At 37.7% G+C, this 27,612-nt stretch overlaps 1 protein-coding gene across 1 annotated transcript; it reads right to left on the minus strand.

Moving 5' to 3' along the window:
- Positions 1-1,441: 1,441 nt before the first annotated feature.
- On the minus strand, positions 1,442-21,953 carry cunh3orf70 (chromosome unknown C3orf70 homolog). Its single transcript, XM_042756960.1, has 2 exons — positions 21,425-21,953; positions 1,442-3,808 (listed from the first exon to the last, which is right to left on the minus strand). The coding sequence occupies exons 1-2, from the start codon at positions 21,597-21,599 to the stop codon at positions 3,171-3,173; spliced, it is 813 nt and encodes a 270-aa protein (XP_042612894.1). The 5' UTR covers positions 21,600-21,953; the 3' UTR covers positions 1,442-3,170.
- Positions 21,954-27,612: the final 5,659 nt, after the last annotated feature.

The raw sequence follows: 27,612 nt of genomic DNA on the forward strand, positions 1-27,612 counted from the left end.
GATTGTGCCGGCTCTCCATTCCACCTGCCTCTCTCAGCTGCAAATGAATTGTGGCCTTTGTCCGAGCAGATCTCAGTACTATCGTTCCTCCCTGTCAATCAATGCCACTTCTACTGATATACAGTAGGGTATATGATAAAAGTCTCTGCACTTGCTGCAAGATGTTAACAGTTATGTACAATACAAGTTAATCAAGTTGAAATTATAAAATCAAATAAAAAATCTTTCTTACAAACACACAGCTTTTCACTTCACAAGATATTAATTGATGACTAGAGTCTTGTAGATTATTGTGATGTGTTTATCAGCTGTTTGGACTCTCATTCTGACAGCACCCATTCATTGCAGAGGATCCACTGGTATGCAAGTGTTGTAATGCTACATTTTTCCAAATCTGTTCCCATAAAGAAACTATCTACAGTACATCTTGGATGGCCTGAAGGTGAGAACATTTTCAGTAAATTTTCATTTGTGGGTTAACTATTCCTTTAATGGGTCAGTCATACCCCTAAACCAAAAATGCAGTTATTAGAAGCATTGGTATATAGGATGTTCTGGATGTGTGTGTATTAGCCTTAACAAAGATCCAAGTGTGCACAGCAACATTGGGATGTTTTGTGGTCTGTTATTTCATTGGTTCAGGCTTGTATTCCATGGAGCCTCTTCCTGTTAACACCCATCTGTTTTCCAAGTAGGCATAAGGTCTCACTGCTTCAATGGCTTTAAACAGGTTTCTCAGCTAACTGTTCCTCTATGATTCCAAAATATTGTCTCTTCTGATAATGAAGGAGGTAAACTGAACTGGAAGTTCTCTAGGATTATCTAGGATTAAAAGGGCAATGCAGTTACTTTTTAACAGCTGAAGATTGTTTCTGTGAAAATATAGAAACACGTTCAGTATGCATAACACCTAAGTTTGGAATTAACCAAAATGCATGAGTATATTTTCAGAATGAAATACAGAAACATTTCTTATTTTCTATATTTCTTTATAAGAAAAAATAAGAGGTGACAATAGTTAATATAAGAAAAAAGAAAAACAAAAGGGTATATTTTAATATTTGATAAACATTTGTGTGTCTACAGTATATATTTGTAGCTACATCAGTCCCTGATATCAAAACTGCAGAGACAGGGATAGTCATATTCATTCATTCAGTAACAAGGAGAGAATTATACCTGCACCATCTGTGGATCATGGTCCTTCCATGATCAGAGGAACTCCAAAATGTGAAGTTACATATGTGCTTATATATTACATGGGTTTGACAAGCAAGCTAGTATAACATTTGTGAACCAATACTTGAAATAAATGACACTGGATGATTAAAAGGGTTCACTTGGTTTTCATCCAGTCAGTACATCCTTGGCAGTCTCAGCTCGTAGCCCCCTAATTAGTAAAATTATTCTCATAACTTTTTATTTTTTATTTTGGTTAAATTGTAATCCCTTTATTCCACCTCAGCAGTGATAGCAATGGCTTCATGTGCTTAAACCAAGGCTAAGAAGCAATTCTTGACATGCTGGACTTGACTTTTGTTTTTTTTGTTTTTTTAAATTTTGGGCTAGTCTATAACTGTGCTTCGGTAGTTAACATATCTTTCTTAATATAATAAGATAAATTTGAATACAATGATTGAAAAAAGATCCAGAGATGTTATGGCAAGTCTGAATGGGACAAATGTTCTTAAACCCTTAAAAAATGAAATTGTTCTAGCCAGTGAAGATCTCAAAGGGACACTAAGGGGCCCTTCACATACTGTAGAGTGCATTCTTGCATTAAATACAGCTAGACAGGGGCGACAGAAATGACCTGAAAGCTATAATTCCTATAGCTCAGGCATGCTTCCATCAATGTCTAGGTTATGGGTTTGATACAATGTTTACCTGATACAATGTAAGTAGTTTTGCAAAAACCATCTTCCAAATTACATTTACAATACATACAAAACCATTTCTCAAAATAATCTCAAAATCTTTTACAGAAGAAAGCCATAAAGGTTTGTGTAAACATAACAGTGAGTAAATTATGACCGAATTGTAATGTTTGGGTGAACTATCCCTTAAAATGCAGCAGTAAGGAAAACAGAGAGGAACAATAGCATCTGTTTACAGTAACATTTATGTTGACCAACAATTAAAAAATAGGGCAGATGGACACAAAAACGCATCTTGTGTGAATGGCCTCTAAGCAGTCCTCTGGCTTTGTCAATGATGTGCCAAGTACTTCAAAGTAGTACAGGCGCTTGACAGAATGGAACATAGACCACAGTGGGACTCTTGGGGGATGAACAACGCAATTTTATTCCTTTTATTGCAGAATTTATCTTAAACCTACTTTTTCTATAACTGATTGTCAAAAAGTTGTTTTCCACTCCTAAAAAAGCCACAAACTTTGAGGACTATGACGATGGGAGGATTGGTCCACCCCACAGTCTGGTGCCAGACAAGAAATGTCTGGTAATGAACCCTTGACTGCCTCCAAGGAATCTCTGCATGTGAGAGAGTTTGAGAAAAGGGGCATTCCTTCAAGCACGAGCCTCAATCTCTTTTTATCGCAAAGTTTCATTACCATCCTCTGAGCTCATGCATGATTTAGCCACTGTTCTGACAGATTCTCCTAACAGGAGGATGTTGAAAGACTCTCTCTCTCCCTCACTCTTTCTCCTTCTATCTTTGTAGCACTCTCCATCCTCCTAACACAAACAGACCATCTTAGTCTAGATCTTTCCATATTGCATCAGCCATGCCCTCTTCCGTTTCTATGCATTGGACAGAGTGTGTCTGATCCCTCTAAGGAGAGACATAGCCTCATTTTTGAGTGTGACTTTCTTAAATCTGTTCATCCATTAAATATTCATCTATCGAGTCCCATTTGGTCAAAGTTCTCACGATATGTCTTTGTCAGCACATTTACTTGTGTGTAACCTACATTAGCCTCACCGTGCATAAGGGACTAGAGGGAAAATGAGAGTTTTAGTAAGTACAGGAGAGAGTTGCCATAACTCATCTCTCGAGGGTTCTTCTGGGACAACCTCGGATGGTACTGCCATAACAGGGAGCATGTGCTTGCACTGGCTCACTGAATGCATGCACCTGCAAGTAGGATAGTGTAGGGAAGTGTTTCCGAGACTGAGGAATTCCAACTGTGGTATTAACTGACAGGCACGTCAAACCGTTGTCTCAATCTTCTCAATGATCTCAACCATTGATTTGGACGGTGACAGTAAAGTGCACTCATCCTGGTCCCAGAGGCTACCAGGACTGGAGTCCCCATCGGTACTCAGCTCATCATCCTCTTCTTCCTCATCATCATCATCCACAAAGAAGTCTTCATCGCATGATTCCATGTAGTGCAGACCAAATGCATTGATTCCAGAGTCTTCTGAGCTGGAGGGAGAGGAGCAGTGGTCCATTTTAGGGCCTGCGATCTTCTCGTTTGGTTGGCCATGCTTAATAGTTGGGCCGACCTGCCGTATGTGCTTGTTGGTACGTTGGGGTGCAGGTTGAGTTGCCGCCGTTTGGGGTTGGTGTGTAGAATTTGGTGTAGGTGGAGGCGGCCTTTGCACATAACACATCTTACCGTTGATACGTTTGACCATGTAATCATCCACAAAGAGGTCAGAGATTACGCAGAACTCAGGCGACTCTGGGCAGGGTGGAGCCTGGAACTTGGGGGCTGTCCTGAGAAAGCGCTCAGCCAGGGAGATGGACAGGTTCATGGTGTGGGTGTGACCTGAGGGGGCAACTGGAACCAGCGTGCTGGGAAGTTGGCATACACTGGTCATAGGTTGGTAGACATATTTACCTGAGAGAAAGAGAAAAATAGAGAAAGAGAACAATAGCAGATTGAACTTTTTGCTCTTCATTAACATTCATAATGTACATTCACATGTATACACTGAATACAATAGATGCCCCCAAAAAATTCTTTCTGAGCAGCAGAAGGCACTGATATATCCAACTGAATGTGAGATAATTTCCTAAAAAATACATGCCAAAAAAAGTGAGGTTGAGCAAAAATAAGTATTCTCTTGCTGAAAACTTATATTAAAATCCCATTGGAGAGTTGATATAGTCTTGAGCTGTAAGTGATTTGTCTGCTGTACTAGTGATAGCTGTGATAGATGCTGTTACAAAACGGTCATAAAAACGGTTATATGCTCAAAAAATCAACAATCACGTCACAGACAGCAGAGACACACGGAGCCTAGGGCAAGCCATTCAGACCATCACTGACTACAAGCCCCCGCCAAAGGCCTGTGATAATGACACATCTCTCCCGGATGTACTCAACCACTTTTATTCATGGTTTGAAATGCAGAATGACACACCTGCACAAAAACTGCCCATACATCCAACAACTAGGCGCTCTGCCTGTCTTCAGCCGACATAAGGAAGACCATAAATTAGGATTTACCCACGCAAGGCTACAGGTCCTGACAACATACCTGGTGGTGTACTGAGAGCCTGTGCTGCAAACCTGACAGATGTCCGAACAGATATCTTCAACACCTCATTGAGCCAGGCAGTCATCCCCACATATCTCAAATATACAACAATCATACCGGTACCAAAGAAATCACCTGTGTCCTGTCTAAATAACTACCGTCCCATAGCACTGACTCCAATCAAGATGAAGTGCTTTGAAAGGTTAGTCATGCACAACATCAAAACCAGCCTCCCCAACACACTCGATCCGCTCCAGTTTGCATACTGTCCAAACCACTCATTTCAAACTGTTCATCGACTTCAGGCTCAGCATTCAACACAATAATCCCACAACAGCTCATTAATAAACTAAACTTGCTGGGGCTTAACAATTCCCTCTGTAATTGGATCTTGGACTTTCTAACTGGAAGACCTCAGTCAGTCCATGTCGTCCACAACACCTTGAGCACTACCACACTGAGCACAGGTGCCCCACAAGGCTGTGTGCTCAGCCCGCTGCTCTTCATGCTGCTGACCCACGGCTGCACTGACAAGTTCATCTCCAACCACATCATCAAGTTTGCGGATGACACAATGGTGGTAGGTCTCATCAGCAACAGCGATCAAATGCACTACAAAGTGGGGAAGACAATGTAGGTTGTGATGGACTTCGGGAGAAACTCCGTTGACCACCCCCCACTGACCATCAACAGCTCGACTGTGGAGAGAGTCGGCAGCACTAAATTCCTGGGGGTGCACATCACAGAGGATTTCACCTGTAACACCAACACCATTTCACTCTCCAAGTAGGCATAAAATCGCCTACACTTTCTCCGCCAGCTGAAAAGATCAAGTCTTCCTCCACCCATCCTCACCACTAGGGTTGGGCCGTTAGACGATGCCATCATCCATTGCCGATGGCTGACAGACATCACAATGTTAAGCTGACATCGTGTCCCCCCCCCACCCCCTCTCCCGCAATCCGTCGCATCCCAGTTCCATGTTCAGAAAAAGGGTATAAATAGCCTACGAGATGGGAGGATTAAAAAAAATTCAGTTCCGCTTAACAGCCCCAGGCTGTGAAAGCCCTGAACTCAAATCACCCCCCCCTCCTCTGAAACCCCATACAAACCCCCTACCTCCTGAAACATGGACCATCTAACCTCCTCCGACCACCACCCCCATCACCCCCCAACCTTACTACATCACAGGAAAAACTGTCTGAAACATTCTTTTTTGTGTGCAATTCGAAGTGTGCTACACACAGGTGAGTGGGCCTGTACAAACCACCTGTAGTAACATACTCTCCTCTGTGCGCACTAGACAATTTTCACACATACTGCGGTGTGTACATAATCCCACAAAAGACTCAGTAATATGTGCATGTTTACATGCTAATGTACTACAAATCATCTTGCACTGTTCCCCAGATAGCTGCTTGACTTAAAATGTTTCTCATTGCACATGTACAGTATTATGTGAAGCATTCGTATAGTTTGTATTTTTTTCAGTTTATGTATAGGTAAACATTTTTATATAGTATATTTATAGTCAAAATCTGTCAGTAGCTTAGTTGTGTATTGGTACAGTATTTATGTGAAGCATTCATATAGTTTGTATTTTTTTTAGTTTATGTATAGGTAACATTTATATTTTGTATACTTATAGTCAAAATCTGTCAGTAGGTTAGTTGTGTTTAGGTTTATACTGTTTTACTTTGTTGTATGTCTGTATTTATGTAGCACCGTGGTCCTGCGAGACACGATATTTTGTTCCACTGTATGTCCCCACATGTAGCGGAATGACAATAAAGCTCAGCCTGACTTGACTTGACTTAACTTTAAAGTTGCTAGATAATAATAATTTATAATTAATAATAACAATTGCTTACATTTATATAGCGCTTTTCTGGGCACTCAAAAAACTTTACATAGAAGGAGGTATTCTCCTCAACCACCACCAGTGTGCAGCTTCCATCTGGATGATGCGAAGGCAGACATATTGCGCCAGAACGCCCACCACACACCAGCTTATTGGTGGAGAGGAGACAGAGTGATGAAGCCAATCAGTGTATGGGGATGGTTAGGAGGCCATGATGGTCAGAGGCCAATGGGCAAATTTGTCCGGCATGCCACCCCTACTCTGTTTCGAAGGACATCCTGGGATTTTAAATGACCACAGAGAGTAAGGACCTCGGTTTTAATGTCTCATCTGAAAGATGGTGCTTTTTGTCAGTCTAGTGTCCCTGTCACTACACTGGGGCATTACGACCCACACAGACCACAGGGTAAGCACCCCTGTTGGGCTCACTAACACCTCTTTCAGCAGCAACCTAGTTTTCCCAGGAGGTCTCCCATCCAGGTACTGACCAGGCTCAACCCTGCTTAGCTTCAGTGGGCAACCAGTCTTGGGCTGCAGGGTGATATGGCTGCTACTGTAGATACTTGCACAGTACAACACAGGTTACTAATCTGAAAGTGTTACTCTATCACATAGGACAGAAATCATTCTTTCACAACCAGCAATCTCACGCAGCATGGAAAGAATGTGGCGTATTCTCAACTTTAGTGGTCATAAAGCATACATGTACTTTATAAGGGAATACAGCTAAGCAAAAATATATATTTTAAAATACAATGTACATCTTATGTTTTTTTTTTTCTGCACATTTTTTCCCAATATTAATAAGCAGGGAAGCAGCAATTACAGTTTCTTAAAAAAAAAAAAAAAAATGTTGTCAAACTACTTTTTTTAAGAATCAATTTTTCATCAATCTTCATTATGATATCAGGAAAAGTGTACCACCTAGACTTTTTTATTTATGCTCCCCCTATATATATATATATATATATATATATAGTTTCAGAAATAAAAAAAAAAACAGAACAGCAGTGTTATTTTAGCATCATTGAGTGCTGTCTCATCAGCATCATTGGTGTATCTCATCTAAAAGCAATTCCACTGCATTTCCCCCATAGACTGAATAGAGTTTGAGTATGATGGCTAGTTTCTCAAAGGCAGAATTCCCTGCAAACATAGAATAGAGGCCCAGCTGGCTGTGAGGCTGGAGAAAGAATCATTTCTATCTAATCCAAATCTCTACTCATTAAGAGATGACAAAAATCAGTCTGGTATCACAGATATCTGGTACGAAACACCATTTTCTGTAGAATAGCACACTTTTATCCGCTCTATCCATCTATTTTTCCACCTTGTAAATTTACTATTTATCTCAACCCCTAAACAAGTAAAAGCACCTTGAATTTCCAGCAGCATTGATAAATGTCATTCAACTGTGGCAGTTACTGACACTGATCCATTATTACCAGCATCACTTTCAGTTTCTGCTTCTCCAAACAGACAAACGCTTCTCTTTCTGACTTTCTGTCTCTCTTTCATGACACCCAACTTGTAATGTGATTGGAAGGCAATGGGATTCTTAAAATTAGATAAACACTTAATTTCTCATTATGTTTGTCCTTAACAGTGCAACTTCTTTCAAGACTCTCAGTCCTGGGTCTGCTTTAGATGTATATGCAATTTGTATATTATGGGAACAAAAACTGGGAGGGGTTGTATGGTATGTACATTAAAATGTGTGTGGCTCATTGTATCAGGTAAATGGCTTGTGGTACTTTCCGATCCTTTCCTTCTCTTTCTCTTCCACATTGCACTCTGTCAATGCCTACTATCCTCTATGATAAAAGTAAAAATGGCAAAAAATATATTGTTAAAATAAGATAGCATTTAAAGGGAAATAGGACAGAGCCTCCATATCGCTATGGATCTGAAATAACAAGTGTTTGCAGTCATGTGTGAAATGTGAAATGATAGATGCCTTGAGGCCTGTACAGAAACTCTTAGCCACGAAGAAAAAAACTATCCCTCATAATAATTACATCAACATCCTGTCAAGAACAAGTATTCTTCTGCCACTCTAATTGTTACTGTCATGTCTGTCTTTTTAGATTAATCTTCACAAAAGGAAAGATATTAGTAGAAACAAAAACATTCAAACTGCCCATAAAAAGAGTGTTTATATCGGTCACTATCCTCCAGACTGAGTATATGTTGTCTGATCTGATGTAGATGTGTTGATGTGTGTAATGCTAATTAACAGAAGAGACTCAAATAAAACATAATTAGTGTTTAATCATTAGTAAAGTAATTGTGCTGCTGACCTTAATTTTTCCATGAGTTCCCATGCAGAAATTACATTTATTGCCCTATATCAAGAGTGATGTTGCCATATATGTTACCAATAAGGTCATATATGATTTTCATATACTATACATACATTCTCTGTGTATATATAAGTTTATAATATAAATAAACTCTCCATAGTAAAATATGTTAATATCTGTATGATGATTTTTATATGGTATTATATGTAGCAATAACATATGCCAAAAAATATATAATTTATGTACATGCAACTTTTTTATGAAAACACCATAAATTCTGTGTATGTATTTTTATTTTTATATATGTTTTTGGAAAAATGTTTTAAAAACATATCTTTCATATTTACTTATATAATATCATCATGTATCAGATATGGATGGATATATATGTATATGACATATGTGTCCAAAAATGTATTAATTTGTGTGGGATATATATATATATATATATATATATATATATATATATATTATATATATATATATATATATATATATATATATATATGAAGAGAGCTCGGATGCAAAACCCTCTGAAGCCATCTGAAATTTTCTTCTGAAATTAGCATTTTTATCAAGCTCCTGTGTTTATGTTTAAGGTTATTTCACTTTAATGGCAATGAGGAGAAACTATTCAATGACATTAAAGTGAATTTACTGAACATAGACACAGCAACCGAAAAAAAATGCTAATTTTAAAGGAAAATTTCAGATGGCTTTCAGTGGGTACACACACACACACACACACACACACACACACACACACATATATATATATACATACATACATATATACACACACACACACACACACACACACACACACACACACACACATATATATATATATATACATATATATATATATATATAATTGTGCAGATGTTTATAGTTTAAAGTTTGCTAGTGAAAGTGTTAAGGTGAATGTGTTACTTGTGATTTCCAGTATTATAAGGTTGAATTAAATTTTGAAAGTTTTCTTTTTTTATCGAATCTGTTGAAAGCTGCTTGAAAAATACTACAAGTGACAAGCGAACCGTTTGACACTAATCATAACAGGCTACCAGTGAGTTTTCATAAGAAACTCTTTGTGGTATTGACTATCCTGCTAAATCAGCTCAGTAATTGGGTCATTCTGCACATGACAGATACAACTGACCATGTGTCATTGACTGTATAATATAGTATATTATAGGCCAACTACAAATCATTAACCATGTGACGGGTTAGCAGTCCATGTTAAATGCTAGGAGGGGAGCACTGTACCTAATTGAAAGCTTACCCACCCACACCATTTACAGCAAAACAGAGGGCTTCAGAGCTGCTGTTTCCAGTCTGTTTTTGATGAAATGATGAAAGCTAATGAAAATGGAAACCACTTTTAGACATGCGGGACATATAAATAAATGGGATTTGAGTGATTAAGCAAGTATTGCAGTGAGTTTTATCAGTGAAGAATCACTAAAGGTCCATATGAGGACATTTAAAATCTCTGCTGACTGGGAGCCACAGAATATGTGTGTCTACAGATAAGAACTGCTCCTGTGATTATTGGTATCTTTATTTTTAAGTTCTTGTGCTCATACAAATATTGTGCAAACAAAGCCTGATGTACAATCAGGGTTTTTCAGGCGGATGTGAGCAGGACTTTCCATATCACGTTTTACACACATGGAACCTAAGCATCCAGAAATGAGAGCCTGAGACTTTAAACTTGAATCGAGGCATGATTTTGAGTAATTATGAATTTGCATTTACAATACTTTACATGTTATATTGTCTTAATCAAAATTACTTATGACTATGACCTAGCTCTAAATAAAATGTCATGATGCAAACCAGCAACTTCTATACATTGCTCTTGAGAACTGAGAAGTCCATTTTAATTGCAAACCAATGACTTGGACTGTCTACAATATTACCTTTGTATTTTGAGTACTCTATTTTATTGTATTTTTATATGTGCTTTGGGGTTGGTCTAGCAGGTTTATGCTAGTTTTGTGTCGGTCTTGTTGCAGAATCAAGACCTAAATCTAGTTGCTGATTTTTTTTTTTTATGTTTCACCAAGGAAGATTTTTGGTTAAGCTAGTTAAAAACAGAAAATAGGATGCTGACCAGCTATGGTGGTTCTTCTCAACATGTTTTATATGCTCAATATATAGTGGAAAATGATTACTTCTCCCCATTTGTTTTCCTTTTCTTTTCTAGACAATTAAAATCAGTGGGGTCCAATTTTGCTTGGACTATTTAAAACAGTACGGTCTGAGTAATGACTGCCATGAACGATCTCTTTAACAGACAAAATCCAATCCCATGTTATTGTTTTCAGGGGTACACAAAAATATGATTTTTGAATAATCATTGCACAGCTCTTTTCTATTGGAAACCAGCGAATTTTGCGGTTCATAATGACCTCAAAAAAATAACATATGGGATTGTAAAGACATAAAGATTATTAAACAAAGTCAGATTTTAAATTTATTTTAAATGTTCTGCCTGGATGTACACACGTAAAACTTTTCACTGTAAGAGCCCTACTTTCTCTCTTCTGATTATATACTTCACATAAATGGTGAGTGGCTGCCAGTAATATGGAGAATTCATACAAAAAGATATAGCTTATTTAAAGGATTTGCCTGATACAACTGGATATTTGTGTCTGTTTTGTTGCATCCTTAAAATAGAATCTCAAAAACTGTGAGGGTGGTTGCCACTCAGACTGTGTGAGATGCATGTCTTGATAAAAGGTTAGGAGAGACCCTGATTAGAAAAGTGTCGTCACAGATGAGAGGAGTTGAGCTCTACACTCCTGCAATCTCTCTGTCCTGCTCATCTGTAATTACACATTGGACTAGTCTCAGAGAAGTGTGAAGGTGGGCTTGGATGAAGACTGATGATGAAGGACTTTAAAATCCCTTAGTGTGAATCATTCATCAGGATTAGACAGGCAATGCCATGTTCACAATAAGGTCTCGGTTCATCTCAGGTAGAACATTCACTCTTTGTCTATCTGACTCTCTCTCTCTCAGTTTCTGTGTATGTGTGTCTGATAGGTTTCCTTGGCAGTCAAGACTGGCTTCAAGAACAGACTGAGCATCATCTCACGCTGTGCGTATATAAAGCCTCATTGAGCACCAATTACACTTTTTTTTTCTTTTTCTTTTACAGTTTTAGAGTGCTGTTTACTGAGGAGAACACTATCCATCTGGTTTATATTTTTTATGAATAATATTTGTTTAATGTTTGTTTGAATCAGACTCCTGACCATCATCACAATTATTATTATTGTGTTTCTCTGAATCCCATTTGCTAACTCTGGTACAGGCGGATGGCCCTGGAGCCCCTGGTGATCATTTTAAGGCCGGGACACACCAAGCTGATGGTTAGCCATCGGCGAGCATCTGTCGGGTTCGTTTTTCTGGTGTGTTCCACATGTCAGCTTACATCGGCAGCAGTTTGCCCAATTCAACATGTTGAATTAGTTTGGGCCGTCGACAAGAGTGAGAAATCTAATTGAATGTTCAGGTTAGCAAATGAGCCAATGCCTTAGAATTAAAGTGAAAGCGATGAAAACGAACAAGTAAATAAACATGACACAGACAGAAGGCTGCTCTGATGTCACGTGATCTTACCCAAGCATTCCAATATGCAAATATTTTTATATATGAGCTGCTTAAAATGAAGAAAGTTATCAACATAACTGATATTCAAAATGGTAAGCAAGCGCTGCTTTATTTGCTTTCGTATATCTTTTCGCAGGCCCTGGAGCCTGTACTGGTCATCTTAAATTGTAAATGCTGAGGGGCCTCGTTCCACTACTGGTAAATTTATACTGTATGTGCTAAGGGGCTTGGGGCCAGAGTAATCAACTTACACTGAAGGTGCTGATGGGCCTGGGGCCTCAAGTGATCACCTTTACTTAAGGGCCCTGAAGCTCCTTCTGGTCATTTTACATTGTATGTTCTGAAATGTCTGGGACCCCTAGTGTTCAGCTTACACTATATGCTGAGGGGCCTGTGTCCCTTAAGCCCAAAGTATACTTCGATTTTGTATGCGTATGCTAATGTATGTGTACAGTCGAACGCGAGCTTTTCAAAGTATACTCCATTTGATAGCATGCATGAACGTAGGCGGATGACTAGGGTTGGGAACCAAGAACCGGTTCTGTTTTTTGAAAAGAAGCAATTTCTAAGCAATTTCTAAGTTTCAAAAACAGTTCTGGTGCGACACGTGACCAAGCGCTGTGAGCAGCCTTGCGCTGGTGTTCTGACGATTCGCCATTTCCTGTAAAGGATGTCACAAACCAAATAACAGAAACGTTGCTCTGCCTCTTTAATTACTGAGCACATTGTTTCTAATGATGCACACTCCACAGACACGCACGCCACGTCGTGTCTTTAACTGCCGAATACATGTTTCCTACGACTGTACTGCACTCGCACCTTTGATAACTGTGCACGTCGTTTTGTCTGACTGTACATGTACCGTCAGCGTGCAGCAATTGCCGCCATAAAATTACATTATATTTGTCCCATATTGTCATTAATATACATACTGACTTCAACTCGGACCACTAAATAAATAGACCGCTATTGTTATGTAAGTATGAGGGTTAGATTATTTAGTGTACAGGTCATTTCAAGAGTGATAAACAAAGTGATAGAAAATATTTATTTTCATGCATTTTAAATGTTTAAAAATGTGGAAACCACTCATTGCATCACAGCATCTCCTGACAGCATTATTATTTGTAAAATAGGGGCTTTATCGAGTGTGTGTATACATGGTTATAAGTATAACAGTTTATATTTCATTAATTTAGGGAAATGAACAAGTGTCTTAGCCCTCAAGGGACTATTTGGCCAACCTTATTCCTCCTTGAAAAGCAAAATGTTAATGATAGTGTAAAAAACATCAACTTTGAAGCACATGCTGATTGATGGACTTGCATTACTCAACATTACTTACTACCTTCCAGCAACACTACATTCAATGAAGGTAAAATAGTAAAAAACATAATAATAGTTCATTTAAATGTCGGAATCGGAACCAGAAAATTTGTATATATATGTTGAATTTTGACACTGACAACCTTTAAATTAAGTTGACAGTAAGTAATAAACAGTATTGAGCATTGAGTATTCGAGTATTGTGCATCAGAACCGGAACCGGAATCAGAACTGGAACCGGAACCGTTAGGCGGAACCGGAACCAGAAACGGAAAATTTCTAAGATTCCCAACCCTACAGATGACACATGTGCACCAGAAAGCTTCATCTTTGTCCAGCATCTGATGTATTTTTCTTCAGAAGTTTTGACCTATAAAAATATCTTTGTACTAACCCTGTGGATATCTCATAACCCCCTCACACAAAAGCTTGTCAATACATCTGTTGTTGTTGTTGATTAGTGCATAACCAAGTGTGACCTGCACGTACAAAAAGTATTTGCTTAATGCACATTGTACACGGACCCTCGTGTACGCATAAAAACCGAAGTATACTTTGGCCATTAGTTATTACTTTCACTGTAAGCACTAATGATCCTATTGCCATTTCTGGTCAGCTTTCACTGTACACTGTACAAGCTTACACTGTATGCATATAATCAGTGTAATCAACTTACACTATATACACTAAAGTCCATGGAACCCCTAGTGATCACCTTCACTTTAAGCACTAAGGGCCCTGAAGCCTCTACTGCTCAGCTTACACTGTATTTGCTGAGGGGACTGGGGCCCCTACTGGTAACCTTACACTGTATTTGCTGAGGGGACTGGGGCCCCTAGTAATCAGCTAACATTTTATAAGCTTATGGCCCTGGGCTGCCTAGTATCATCTTCACTGTAAGCATTGAGGGCCCTGGAGCCCCTGCTTTTCAGCTTACAATGTATATGCTGAGGGGCCTCTAAAAATCCGCTTACGCTGCATTTGCTGAAGGTCCTGGGGCTCCTATAGAGATGATCTTACACAGTTTGTGTTGTGGGGTCTGGAGACTCCAGTAATCAGCCTGTGCTGTATGGACTGAAAGTGCCTAGGGTTTTGTGATGTCAGTTCACATCATTAGGCATCTGAGACTTTTGGAGGCCCCTGACAGTCTCCAAGGTGCAGTGACCCCACAGGCACAGTTCAAAATACAGTATTGTCCACATGCACAACACCTGAGCCCATCCATTAGAGAAGGATGACATATTATTACTGACACTAAACAAAGCTAACTCGTAGTTCTGATGTGCTATGGCCTGCCCCACAGCCCACTGGGAAAAACTTAGCACTCTCAATTCCTTTTTCATCAGAGCATGACAAGCGCAAAATAACATCACACCACCCAGAACAACAAAACACTAGGGCCTCTGAACTGAACCATATCATTATGTTTTTGCTAGGGGTGACCCCGAATAGTCCAAGATTCTATGCTTCTATAGGAGGATCCTGATTCGACTGCCAATCTCACATATAGAGTATATCACATATACCGAGTGTTATGATCATGCCATTTTGACTATATGGGGGAGCTCAAATGTCTGATTTCACATAGAACTACTGGTTTTCTAGTTAATATACAGCCTATTAAAATAATGCTGTAAATAAGAATTTGAAAAGAAAGAAGCTTTAAATAAACATTTTAACGTGCGTGAATAAATCTAACCAGCCCTATAGATTTAAGTTTCACTTTACATAATCTGTGACCAACAGAGGAGCATTTTGGTGGCAGGGATTTAAAACTTTAACAAGACACAAATTGACAGATGCTGAGTGAAAGACTGGACTTGTTCGATCAGATAGGGTACAAATGATTTCAAAACATTTCAGCTGGTATAAATATATAGTGTATATATTATTTATCTTGTATAAGATGCACTTGGTTGAGTCAAGCGCTTCATTAGTACTATGGTAATTATCTCTTCAGCACGCAGCGCGAGCAGGACAAACAATGCAGAATATTAAAGGGGTCATATGATGCGATTAAAATTTTTCCTTTCTCTTTTGAGTGTTACAAGCTCTTGGTGCATAAAGAAGATCTGTAAAGTTGCAAAGACTAAAGTCTCAAATCCAAAGAGATATTCTTTATAACAGTTAAGAGTCAATCATGCCCTCCTAAAACGGCTCGTTCTAACACCGCCCAAATGTTCTCGCTGTTGCTTCCACTGCCATGTGTGTGTTTTGTTGTGAAAGCGAAACTACTTTGTTTGGCCTTCCAAAAGAGGACACAACTAGAAATCAGTGGTTAAGTTGGATTTACAGCACTTTTCCAGAACAGTTCAACCCAAATATACAGATGTGTGCAGCGCATTTTATGGAGGATGAGGACTGTTTCCTGAACCTGCAGACTACCCTACAATGCGTCTGTGGCACAAGGCTGTTTCTATAAAGTGGGGCAGTTCCAATTTTGCAGGGGCAGTCTGGGGCTTCAGACTCACAGCCTGTAAGTATGTTTTTCATATTTAAAGAATTTGCCACTGACTATTCAAACGAGAGTTTTGAACAGTGTAGAGTAGCGCTTGTTGTTTGTTGTTTCTCCGATCACAAATGCAGACATGGTTTTATCGTGATGCAGCGCAATACGCAACGCAATGAAAAAAAATACAATACAATACAATATAAAAATAATTCACATCCCCACTGCACGCGACAAATGCCTAGTTTGTAATGGGTTTTATTGATTTTGTCTCATCGTGCTGGGAGATGGCATCACAGTATGGTAAGGGGCGTAACATTTCCATCACGCACTTGAGGCATTCAGCCAATCACAACGCACTGGGTAGCTGGCCAATCAGCGTACATCTCGCTTTTCAGAACGATGAGCTTTGTAAAAATCAACGTGTTTCAGAAAGGCGGGGCATAGAGGAACAACAATAATATACATTATATGGAAAATAATGTGTTTTTTTAACCTTAAACCACATAAACACATTGCATTACACCCAATACATAAAATAATGCTCTTTTTAGCAACGTCATATGACCCTTTAATAACTGGGACTGGGACTGTCATACACATAACATTATAATGAGAACACTATTATAATAAAATGCTGTGAATTTTTAGAGTTTAGTTGCCGTGTTTCTGCACGTTGTTTCGTGAAGAATGTTTCGTCATTCGGAGCCACACAGACACATTCATGCATTCTGGGCATTTTGTGCAGATAGCCTACAAGTCGTAATATTAACTTTATGTTTTATAAATAATGAAGCGTGTTCTATATGAGATAAATGATGAGTTAAATCCCATTGATTAAAAAACCTGCTGCTTCATTCTACTGTACTGGTCATCTTCAGCATGCGCAGCTCAAAACAGAAATCCAGAACATAACTATTAATAACTATTATCATATACATAACGTTATAATGAGAGCACCGTTGAAAAAAAATACTGTATGTTGTGAAATCTTAGGGTTTCGCTGACGTTTAATGTATCTTTTAATCAAAATGTAAAACATTATTTACCCCGATTGTATCTGTGAAGCGTCCGTTACACATTTTCCCTGTGTTAACGTAATCATGACTGTCGAATATCTGACTTGACTCTGACTCTATTTTGCCGCACCCCCAAAACACATGATTCGACTATCAGTCGAATATCAGCAAGATTCGAAAATTCTGATTCGACTATGAAAATCCTTAGTCGGGGACATTCCTAGTTTTTGCATTTTGGAGGGATGTCGTTCATTTTAGATCTCAGAGACATCTGGTGGGTGCAAAACAACAATTTTAAAAATCGGAAATAAAATTCCAAGTACTTAAAATCTAACTGCACACAGCAGATTTAGTGAACTCTTAAAAGCATCCTCTATGTTTTGAAGTCCCCAAACGGCATATCTTTCTGCTAACCTTTAGGGAGGTAAACAAAAACAATGCCTGCTGTGTTTACATGCACCCAAATAGAGGACTAGACAAATAAAAGACAGAAAAAGAGGAATATGAGAGTAGAAAACATCAGAATTCCCCAGGGTCTGCAAAGAACTCCTCTGAAAAGATATATCTCAAAGGACATAGCCAATCTGTATTCAGTTATTCACTCCTGCAAGTATGTATAAATACATTTCTAACTGCCTCTGGGCTTTATACTGTACAGTGTGTGAGACTAAAAGACAATGGTATCGTACGATATCTTGGGATCAGTTTGTGTGTGTGTGTGTGTGTGTGTGTGTGTGTGTGTGTGTGTGTGTGTGTGTGTGTGTGTATCTACAGCATAAAACATGTTTCTCCTGAACTTTTTTATTTTATACATAACCATGTAATAAGTGGGAAATGGTAATTTCAGATGTTTATTGCCTAGGGTTTATTTTTGGCATAATGGTCCACTAATTGTACTGTTTTCCTCATTTATACAGTGTCCAAAACAAGCCTGACAGCACACATAAAGAATCACTGTTTAATACTGGTATTATCTTTTCAGGGTCATGAAAGAAGACAAAACTCAAGCAATTCAACTCACAAATAGTGCAAATGTCAGTCAGCTCCCAGGTGTAACCTTGTCGTTGCATTTTAAACAGCACTGGTTCTGCCTGAGAGCCTGTTGCGTATCGCACAAATTATCAAATTAATATTTAGCATGTTTACATAATGCTCATAGTGTTGCAAACATAAACATCCTCCCCTTAATGAGAACAGATAATGGCTTAATTATTGTGACAACTGAACTTTACAGTTACAGTATGTTGTTGTGTTGGTGTGTCTGGGTAGACATGGCTTTGTCACTAATGTAATAACTAATTCCTGTAGTGGTCACAACCGACAAGTACAGGAAGCTGAATTGGAATCTTAATTAGAATGACATCAATAGGACACAAAATATAAATAATAACATCATTACTTTAAACTTAGTTTGCCTATTTATATCCTGTAAAATACATTTTTCTCAATGGAAATATTTTTCTTTATATATCTCTAAACTACACATTTTCATTTTGCAATACAGTGCATTAAATGTCCTGGAAACACTGATTTTCAAAGCATAAAAAAATCTGTGATTCTTCATTTGTTTTTAGAAAGAAAAAAAAACCTTTTAAAAAAAAAAAAAAATGTTGTGAGCATGTGTAATTCAGTGAAAAATAAAATATATTATTAATTACATTATTAAAATCGACACTTTCTGCCATTTTTCCAGCATGTTAATTTCTTTCACTTTCAAACACTCTTAATTTTATTTCCTTTATTTCAAATTGGAATTCTGCATCTTGTTAGTACATAAATTTAAACTCAGGAAGTGAATTCAGAATTTAACTGACATTCTCAATTTAATTTCATATGATGGGTAAGTTTGATGTTGTACTTTGTCATTTTATATTGAGTGAGGTGACCGCTATCTTTTTTTCCCTATTTTTTCAGAAAAGGTTGAACTTTAAAAAAGCAAGTCAAAGCTAAGACGTTGAAGCTAGGAATAAATTGTGCTGACCTTTTAAAGCTGAGATAAAAAAGCCCAACTTAGCACCAAGCTCAGACTAGCGCTTGACCTCTGGCAGAGCTATGTGAGCTTTCTGTCATTTCCTGATTCATTTCTTTTTCAACTTGTCAGTCAGAAAAAAAAGCAAAATTGCTGGATTTGTTTAAGAAATCCAAGCCACTGTTACCTGAAAGGATGTGCACAGCCAACTGAAAAACAAAGTCATATACAACAGAAGTTTAACTGTTCTGTTCCCTCTGTTTTAAACAAAGGAGGAGTTTCTGAAGTCAAGCTATGGGGTTTGTCTCAAACACACAGTTTAACCAAGAATGGTTTTGCTCCAATCTGGATAGTGGCTTCATAGAACATCGCTTTCATAATTTGACATAGAGATGCTGCTCTAATCTTAAACAGGAAACGTGACTTAAGAATCAGACAGTCTGTTGGCAGAAGTACCGTCCTGAGGCAACTGCATATCGAAACGAACAAAAACCTAGTAACCTAATTTTACTGTCCATACACATTTGGGGGTGATTACTTCACAGAGGTCTAAGGAATCTAAGGAATCTGCTCCCTCCTGCACAGTCACATGACATTTGTTAGCCTCACAATGCCTGCCATTTTTATCAGACACCCCTGACACCAGAAATGGGCTGATCTTATCGCTGCCTTATAAAGACATCTTAGCGCTCATCTTTATTCTGTTGACATCCTCTATTATGCAAATTCGTTATGGACATGTTAGACTTATTAACTTCTGCTAGTATCTGCTAGTTTCACTTCATCTATAAAGTCCCTTTGAGTCTGCTTTTGAGTTAGATACTATAGTGGATAATTCTCAAAAATGTTGACCCTGCTGACTGCTGAATTTTTCCATTCAGCTTTTGTCTTATTAAAACTGATGGCTTACTTTATTATGTTATTTAACAAATGAACTAAGAGTTTTAACACTAGTGACAATATAATCATGTGACAATTTCTCGTAAAAGAAAAAGATGGCTTCAAGAATGTCTCAAAACACACATCATTAGACTAAGGTCAATATATTATACTTATAAATATTTTTTAATAAAATATTCATACAGTACACATTAAACTATGTTAAACCTTGCACTACTTATAAAAACAAAATGAGCAATAAATAACTTAATATCGGTAAATGTACTTAAAGTGTTTTTCAGGGTTTTTTTTTCCCAGATGAAGAAGATAAATGGTTTTTCAGGCACCCTGCTAATTCCTTATAATGTAAACAGTGCAATACATTACACAATTGCATATTATTTAAAACAGTGTTAGGTTAATGATGCTTGGGTTATATAATGCTAATTGCTTCTTAATTTTGAATACTTTGATGTTTGGTTTGGTTTGTCAAAGACAGGTTTTGTGAAATAATTCTGTATATTTTTCAAAGCAGCTAATGTTAATGTTTAGAATACTCTAATGCCTATTGTGTAGTCCACATTTAGCAGGTTAGAGCTAATCGATAGGATAGTTTACACATGGAGACTATATAAACAATCAACCAGCTGAAATTTGCTATTTATTAAGCTATCGCTTTATATGAATATACTGTACATAAAGATCTATAAGAAAAGGCAAAAAAGAAACAGCTCCCTCCACCGGTGGCATAAGGTGCATCTGATCACCGTTATTTCGTGAAATTGCTGTCTATAGCTAGTAAATGTCAAAGTAATTTAATCGATTTTTAAATATTGCTTAGACGAGCAGAAACTATGTACATTCACAACGTCATTTCTAAGATGTCTATGCATCATTTATCAACTTGTTTAATATTTCATAAGTGGTACAAACGCAAGATTGCCCATTCCTGAATATGAGATAAGAAAATGCTATGGTCTAATAAAAAAATTAGACTACATATCTATCAGATTACAGGGTATTTAATGTCTGATTAGTGAAATATATTGGCATACTGTATATGTTGCATTTGGATTACTGTCATTTCAAAGCACAATAACATACATTTTAAGGGAGACTATATTTTAAAACCAAATGTTCCAGTTGCAACAGTACACACTGTAAATGACTAGAGAACTAGTGTAAAATCTTATCGTGGTTAAATGATTTAGAGCTACTGCAAGACAGAATAAACTAAAGAACTCTGATCAGGCTTCAGCATTAGTGAACTCTGAAAGGAAATGGGAACAAAAGAATTTCCCTGAGTCTGTGAATGAAATCTTTGTTATATTACAACCCAAAGGTGCCTTGAAAATCTTTTTAGTAAGCTTTTTAGATTTTCCTCACATAACCTTACACTGGCCACTGGTGAACTGTTAAGAGACCCATTGATAAAATCCCCTTTGTGTCTTGAGGCATTTCGATACTATTTATTCTGTGTAATTGATAGTATCCTTTTCCATTCAAGTCTCACCGATGCTGGAGAAACAGTGTGTGTACTTACAGTGGCACCAGCCCAGATGACAGCACCAGTGCAGCTTGAAACACTTCCCGTGACTGTGTGTGGCGCAGATGGATAGTCCATCACAGGGCAGAAAGTCCGGTCTCCCCGCGCAACTCCTCGCTAGAGCCTGAGCTTCATCTAACTTCTCACTCTTCTGTCCGCCCGAAGCGGCCATCGCGCACGGATCACGCCGACAAAGCCCTCATCAGCACCGCGCGCTCGGGGAAGATCAGATGCGCTCAGCCTCGGCTGTTTTTCAGTTCGACAATAAATGAACACAAGTGGAGATACGCCCAAGACTTCGGCTATCCAAATTCCACTTCTAACCCTTATATACAAACATCTCGTTCTGCTCGATTTGCACCTAAAACCGTTACTTCAGCACTAAAGATCAAAATCTTATAGTGCTGAATGTGCCAAATGTGTCCGTACAAACAGCTTCAGACTGACACGGAGACTGATCTGGATACTTATTGTAGAAGACAGATTTTCCGTTTCGCTCTTGCGCCGTCGATCCTCTCTCTCTCTCTCTCTCTCTCTCTCTCACTCTCTCTCTCCATCTCTCGCTCTCCCAGAGTGGCTCTCTCTCTCTCTCTCTCTCTCTCTCTCTGTATGTGTTATGAATACATGCGCGCATTTCCACGCATTGACAGTAGGTTTGTCAAATAATTGTTGTCTGTAAAAAGGGAAATAACCTATCATGGCCTTTCAGTCCTCTGAGGAATTTGCAAAATGGAACCCATCATTTCCTGTAAGATCTCTAAACAGACAATGGTTCCTCTAGTAACTCTATCAAAAGGACTTTTTTCAGGCACTATATAAAGTAACACAATTTGATATCTAAGGCAATATAAATCAGAGATGGGCACAAATACATAAAAAAAGATCCATATATGTTCTCTTAAGACACAACCTAAATCATAAACATCATCTAAACATCTATTTGACATCTGATAGGAAACGTCAGATGTATTGGAAATGAGCAAACACAATGCAGACGTCAAATAGAAATCTCCTTGATGTCTGTGTGCTATCAGGGATTTTTTCATGTTTCTTTATAGCTCCTTTATCATTTCTGTGATAAAAATTAAGTAGTCCTGCTAAACTGTATTGTCATACCACCTACTGTAGTTCTACTCAAGAGGATGCGTCAAGCCATTTCACCGTCAACAGTAAAGACTGACTCCTAGAAATGCTGATATTTAGCTGAAGGGCTTTATAGAATTCAGAAACCCTTGTTATTAGCAAATAAAATGACCTACTTTATTAAGTATTTTAAGTATTTCAAATACAAAATACTGTCTCTTATTTAATTACAAATGACATTTTCTATGTCAAGCAAAATACAAATGACAAAACAATACAAAAAAAAAAAAAATTTAAATAAAATAAATTAAAATAAAACACATCCCATATATAAAATAAATATGTGTTACAGAATGGTGAAGTATTATGCAATATGTCATCTATGCGTTGCAGAATCTATAGGGAGAATTGCAGAATGGTTTCAGACATTGGCTGTGGAGATGAAATGTTTCAGATTTCAAAATTATAAGAACAGTCATAGAGGGCATATCCTCAAAGTGTTCCATTTTCAAAGCCACTCTATTGTCAGCAGTTTTCAGGAGCGGCTAACCCAACATTTTCCTCATTCACAGCCACTGTTGACAGCAGAGCGATTGACTTCACGTTAGACCACATCAAGGAGAAAATTCCTGTGTCTTTTTAAGTCTCTCAGTGGATTAGGTAGTGTGGAACAGAACGGGCAAGGCCACATTATAGCATTGAGAGTACTGCACTCAAGTTACTTGCAGGTGATCTTTTATCAAAAGATGAAAGAAAAAAATGGTATGACTGAAGAAATTCAGTTCATGGCATGAAGAGAACAAACCATATAGAATATCATCAAAAGATAAATTGATTTCACAGCTTTAAAAAGCCAATGCCTTTAGCACAGGAGTGCTACACAGTTTATGATAACTTGACATTTAGCGAGTCTGAGCCAATATTCAGAAATATCCAATACCTTAATTGTCAAATGTATTTTCGTAGTTTATATCAGTCATGTCCTGAAAATAACAAATGAAAACTGGAGTGTAAACTGGATCCAACTGATCTGAAAAACAGCTATTAGAAAAAGATGTTTATGGAAGCCATAAACATAATATACTGTTTATACATGAAGAAAAATATATATGAAACCTATTAAAAATTGTAATGATTTTATATATTAACATATATATTCATCCCATACAAATATGTATGTTAATGTATGTGTAATAAATTTTTGGACATATGTCATGTTCATGTATATCCAACCTAAAACCTCTCAATGCATGTTGATATCATATAAGTAAATATAAAATATAGATTTAAAAAGTTTATTACAAAAACATGTATAAGCATACAGATTTTTTTATACATGTTTTCTTAAAGTTGCACATAAAAATAAAACATATATTGTTGACATATATGGTTGATAAATGAAAAAAAAAAAAAAAATCAACATATTCATATACAAATTTTACTATGGGGAATTGTAAATACGATATAAACATATACAGTATCTTCAGCTACCCAGTGAATGCCAGCTGTTGCAGACGAAAAGACAAAGATCATGATCATGTAATGTGGTGAACGAGACATGCAGATCCATATGCAAGGCTTTATTTCCAAGTCGTGGGCATATAACAGGCATGGGTCAAACAATGGCAAACAGGTACAACACAGGCAAGACAAAGAGTAATCCTAGGACAAGCGTAGGTCTTCGATTGGCGAACAGAATCCAGAGGACTCGAGAAAAGGGCTAATCTGTAAACACAAACAATATTCCAGACTGGGGCAAACAGAGTTCAAACGGCAAGACGATAGGGCAATCCAAAATACATAGGCAAAGATCTTCACACAGGAAAACAGGCAAGGCTAAACTAGGAACAGGAACTGGCTCCATAAAATAGCTACCGCTAGAAGAGTAATAAATGTTAAACAATACTCTGAATTGAATGGTGGCGTGAGACTGATTTATATAGTGTATTTTATTGGTAGCAGCTGTCTGTGATTGGTTTCAGGTGAGCTTGTGATCAGTGCAATGGAGCATGGGAAATGTAGTCCAGGGTGATGTGTAACAGTCTGTGTAGTGTGAGAGTCCATGTGGAGAGCGGGTGACTTCTGGTGGTGAGTGAATGGAAGTTTATAGACCGGATTCGTTACAGATTGAGTATAAAACACAGTCTTTAATCATAAAGCACAGGTTAACAGGACAGAAGGTTATTGCAAACACTCTAGCATAAAATGAGGCAAAGGAGGAATTAAAGTACTGACACAAACTATATATGTCATACAATCCATTTGCATATGGGCGATTCTGCCTCAGAGTAAAAATAAATAAATAAATAAAATCAAATAAAATTGTGTTTAACTGTGACAAAGTATTTTTGCTAAAATTCAAAATGCTATGTGTACAAGAGAAGCTTGGTATCTTATGAAAATGAAAGGGAGCGAGGATTGCACAATTTATAGCGAAATACTGCAAGAAAATGGCAGGATAAATGTATCTATCAATAAGAATAATTGCTTCACATGTGATTGGCCTTCTGGAGCAGAATAATTGCACAGCTTTAGACTTTTTCATATGCATTGTTTACAACCTTTCTCTTGACCTCTTCCACTTTAATTACATCTCATTCTTTTTCACCTTCAACTGAAATGTCAATATGCACTGTCTCTAGGGAAACAAGGAAGGTATTCATCATTCAAACGTTTCACTGGTGTTAACCGTATTTATTTGTTTTTATTGTCTTGTCGGCGAGCAAAACCTCCACAATGTTAGTAAAGATTGTTAATGTCACACGACTACAATCTCGTTTACATTTTATTGCCTCTCCAGACCCATATTACTGTCTCTGACTCTCTCTAGAATAAAAAGGGAAACACACATGCACACAGCCACTCATACACACACAAACTTCCATTAAACTGGCAACATCCATAACCACTTTGTCAGAGGCTGCAGGCAGGCCACGCAGAATGGTAGGCTCATAAATGAACCATGTTTCACTGGAGAGAGGAGTCATGAAGCCAAACGGCTGCTGCCACCACATGTGTCACAATAATTATCCAATCAATGAACCTAGTGTCTGCTGATCCTAGGGAAAGGATTTATTAGACTTTCTCCAGAGATGGGATTTGTTGTTAGCAGTCAGGGTGCAGGGTGTACATTCTTTCTCTCTCTGGGAGTGTGGAGAGTCTGGCAAGGTGGTCATGGGGTGGGATTATTTTGGGATAAGTGGCAACCCACAATGTTTGTGTGTGAAAACTGTAAAGCAAAACAGATATTACAAATGCCTCAGTATTCGATTTTTGTTTTTTTTTTGGAAAGAAACCTGGAAACTAGTCTCTTTCTGTAGGCTTCTGTCAAATGTAGGCTTTATTTAACATGGAACTCTAAAGTATGATTATACATACACCTCTGCCCATTCACACATGGTTTACCGCCCTTGAAACTGTGACTGTACTCTCCCTGCACTGTAATATGTATGATTAGAGAAAATACTGTTAGCACAATCTATCATCCTCACAGATATGGGTTAAGCCAGAAAGTCCCTCAAACATTTGCCCAAAGGACAATCACTTTTCCATCACTCACTCTCCCTATTTCTGAATAAGCCCCAGGCCACAGTTATTCTCTGTGTTATTGCTTTGGTGTTCTTTGTCAAAGAGAGATTCTGCTAAAGGCAGAGAGATGGGAAACTTTCCTTAATTTATTTCCTTACAGAAAAAGTTCCTCATGAGACTGCACCTTCTGGAGTTTATGCAGAGTAAGATATCTGAGATCTAAATAAAAGTGGACATTTTAATTTGGGCTTTTCCCATTGCGCTTAACCCTGGGTTATCATCTTTTTAAACCCTGCTAAAGCAACGTTTTACACTTGTATGTTACCACTGCTTTTAACCTTTTGTGTGACTAGCACAAGCATCTTCTGGGAAGATGCAGTGTGAAGTAGTTGTTTAGCAACAACCAATCATAAACTGAACAGCTTGCCTAATTAACTATTCATATGTTTTGTACAGTCACAGAGACTTTCACATGTTTCAGCTTTTGAGTGAATGTCAAATGAAATGTCAAACAGTGACGGGAAAACTGTCAACTGGTCTGAAAAATAGACTTTTATAGTTTTATTCTTACATTTATGGTCTGAAAATTCAGGTTGTTATTTCAAGAGGTTGTGTGTTGTGTTCATCCAATAATTGCCACCACAAATAAACCCATGGTTTTCAAATATGCAGTGTGAAATCTTGAAACCAGAATACCCAGGATTTATTTCTAATCCAGCCTGAAACATCAAATAACCCGGGGTTTGGAATAACCTGAGATTAGATGGATAGTTCACCCATAAATTAATTATGTGTATATAAACATATTTTTTACAAAACATACCAATACTATACCAAACTTTTAAGTTTGATAAGTCCATCTGAGAGTAAATTCAGTTTCTGTTTCACAGTGAACCATTGTAATCATTGTCATTTTTCCTAATCATCAACTGCATTTACATTTCAAATACTTCATGGATGTCAATATAAAGTAGATTAAGCAGACTATGTTTCACCAGATTGTTGACACTATTTCGATTAAAGTCAAGGTTTCAATGTAGCTCTAAGCTGAGGACACATCTTGCGAGAGTGGGTGTGTGGCTTCTGTTGCAGCTTTGGTTGCTCTTCTGTGTTGAGGTAGAGAGAAGGGCAGCGTGCCATCTCTGCTCAGCACTGCTGCATATGCTTCTGCCAGAGACAATCTGCACACATATGAAACAAAATACATCCTGTCATAAACCTCTTCTTGCTCTCTCTTTCTCTGACGGAAAAGACCTGCTGTGTGGTGTTGCTGACTTTAGAAAAGTGATACACTGTGACAGAGAACAGAGACATGCATATATACATGTCTAGAGGCATTCTAGTTTGTTTGTTTTTTCCACAAACACTATACTTTTTAGTACATAATCAGGTAGACAAGAGACATTTACATTTATGCATTTAGCAGACACTTAGACATCTAAAGCAACTAAGAGGAACAAAGAAATTTGCCAAAGACCCAACAATAGTCATAATAATTATATAATAATTTTCTTTTCTGGACTGTACATGCATTTCTTTTATTTTGACTTGAATATGATTCTAGTGCGTGCATA

Source organism: Cyprinus carpio, chromosome A1 (assembly GCF_018340385.1).
Source record: "Cyprinus carpio isolate SPL01 chromosome A1, ASM1834038v1, whole genome shotgun sequence".
NCBI lineage: Eukaryota > Metazoa > Chordata > Actinopteri > Cypriniformes > Cyprinidae > Cyprinus > Cyprinus carpio.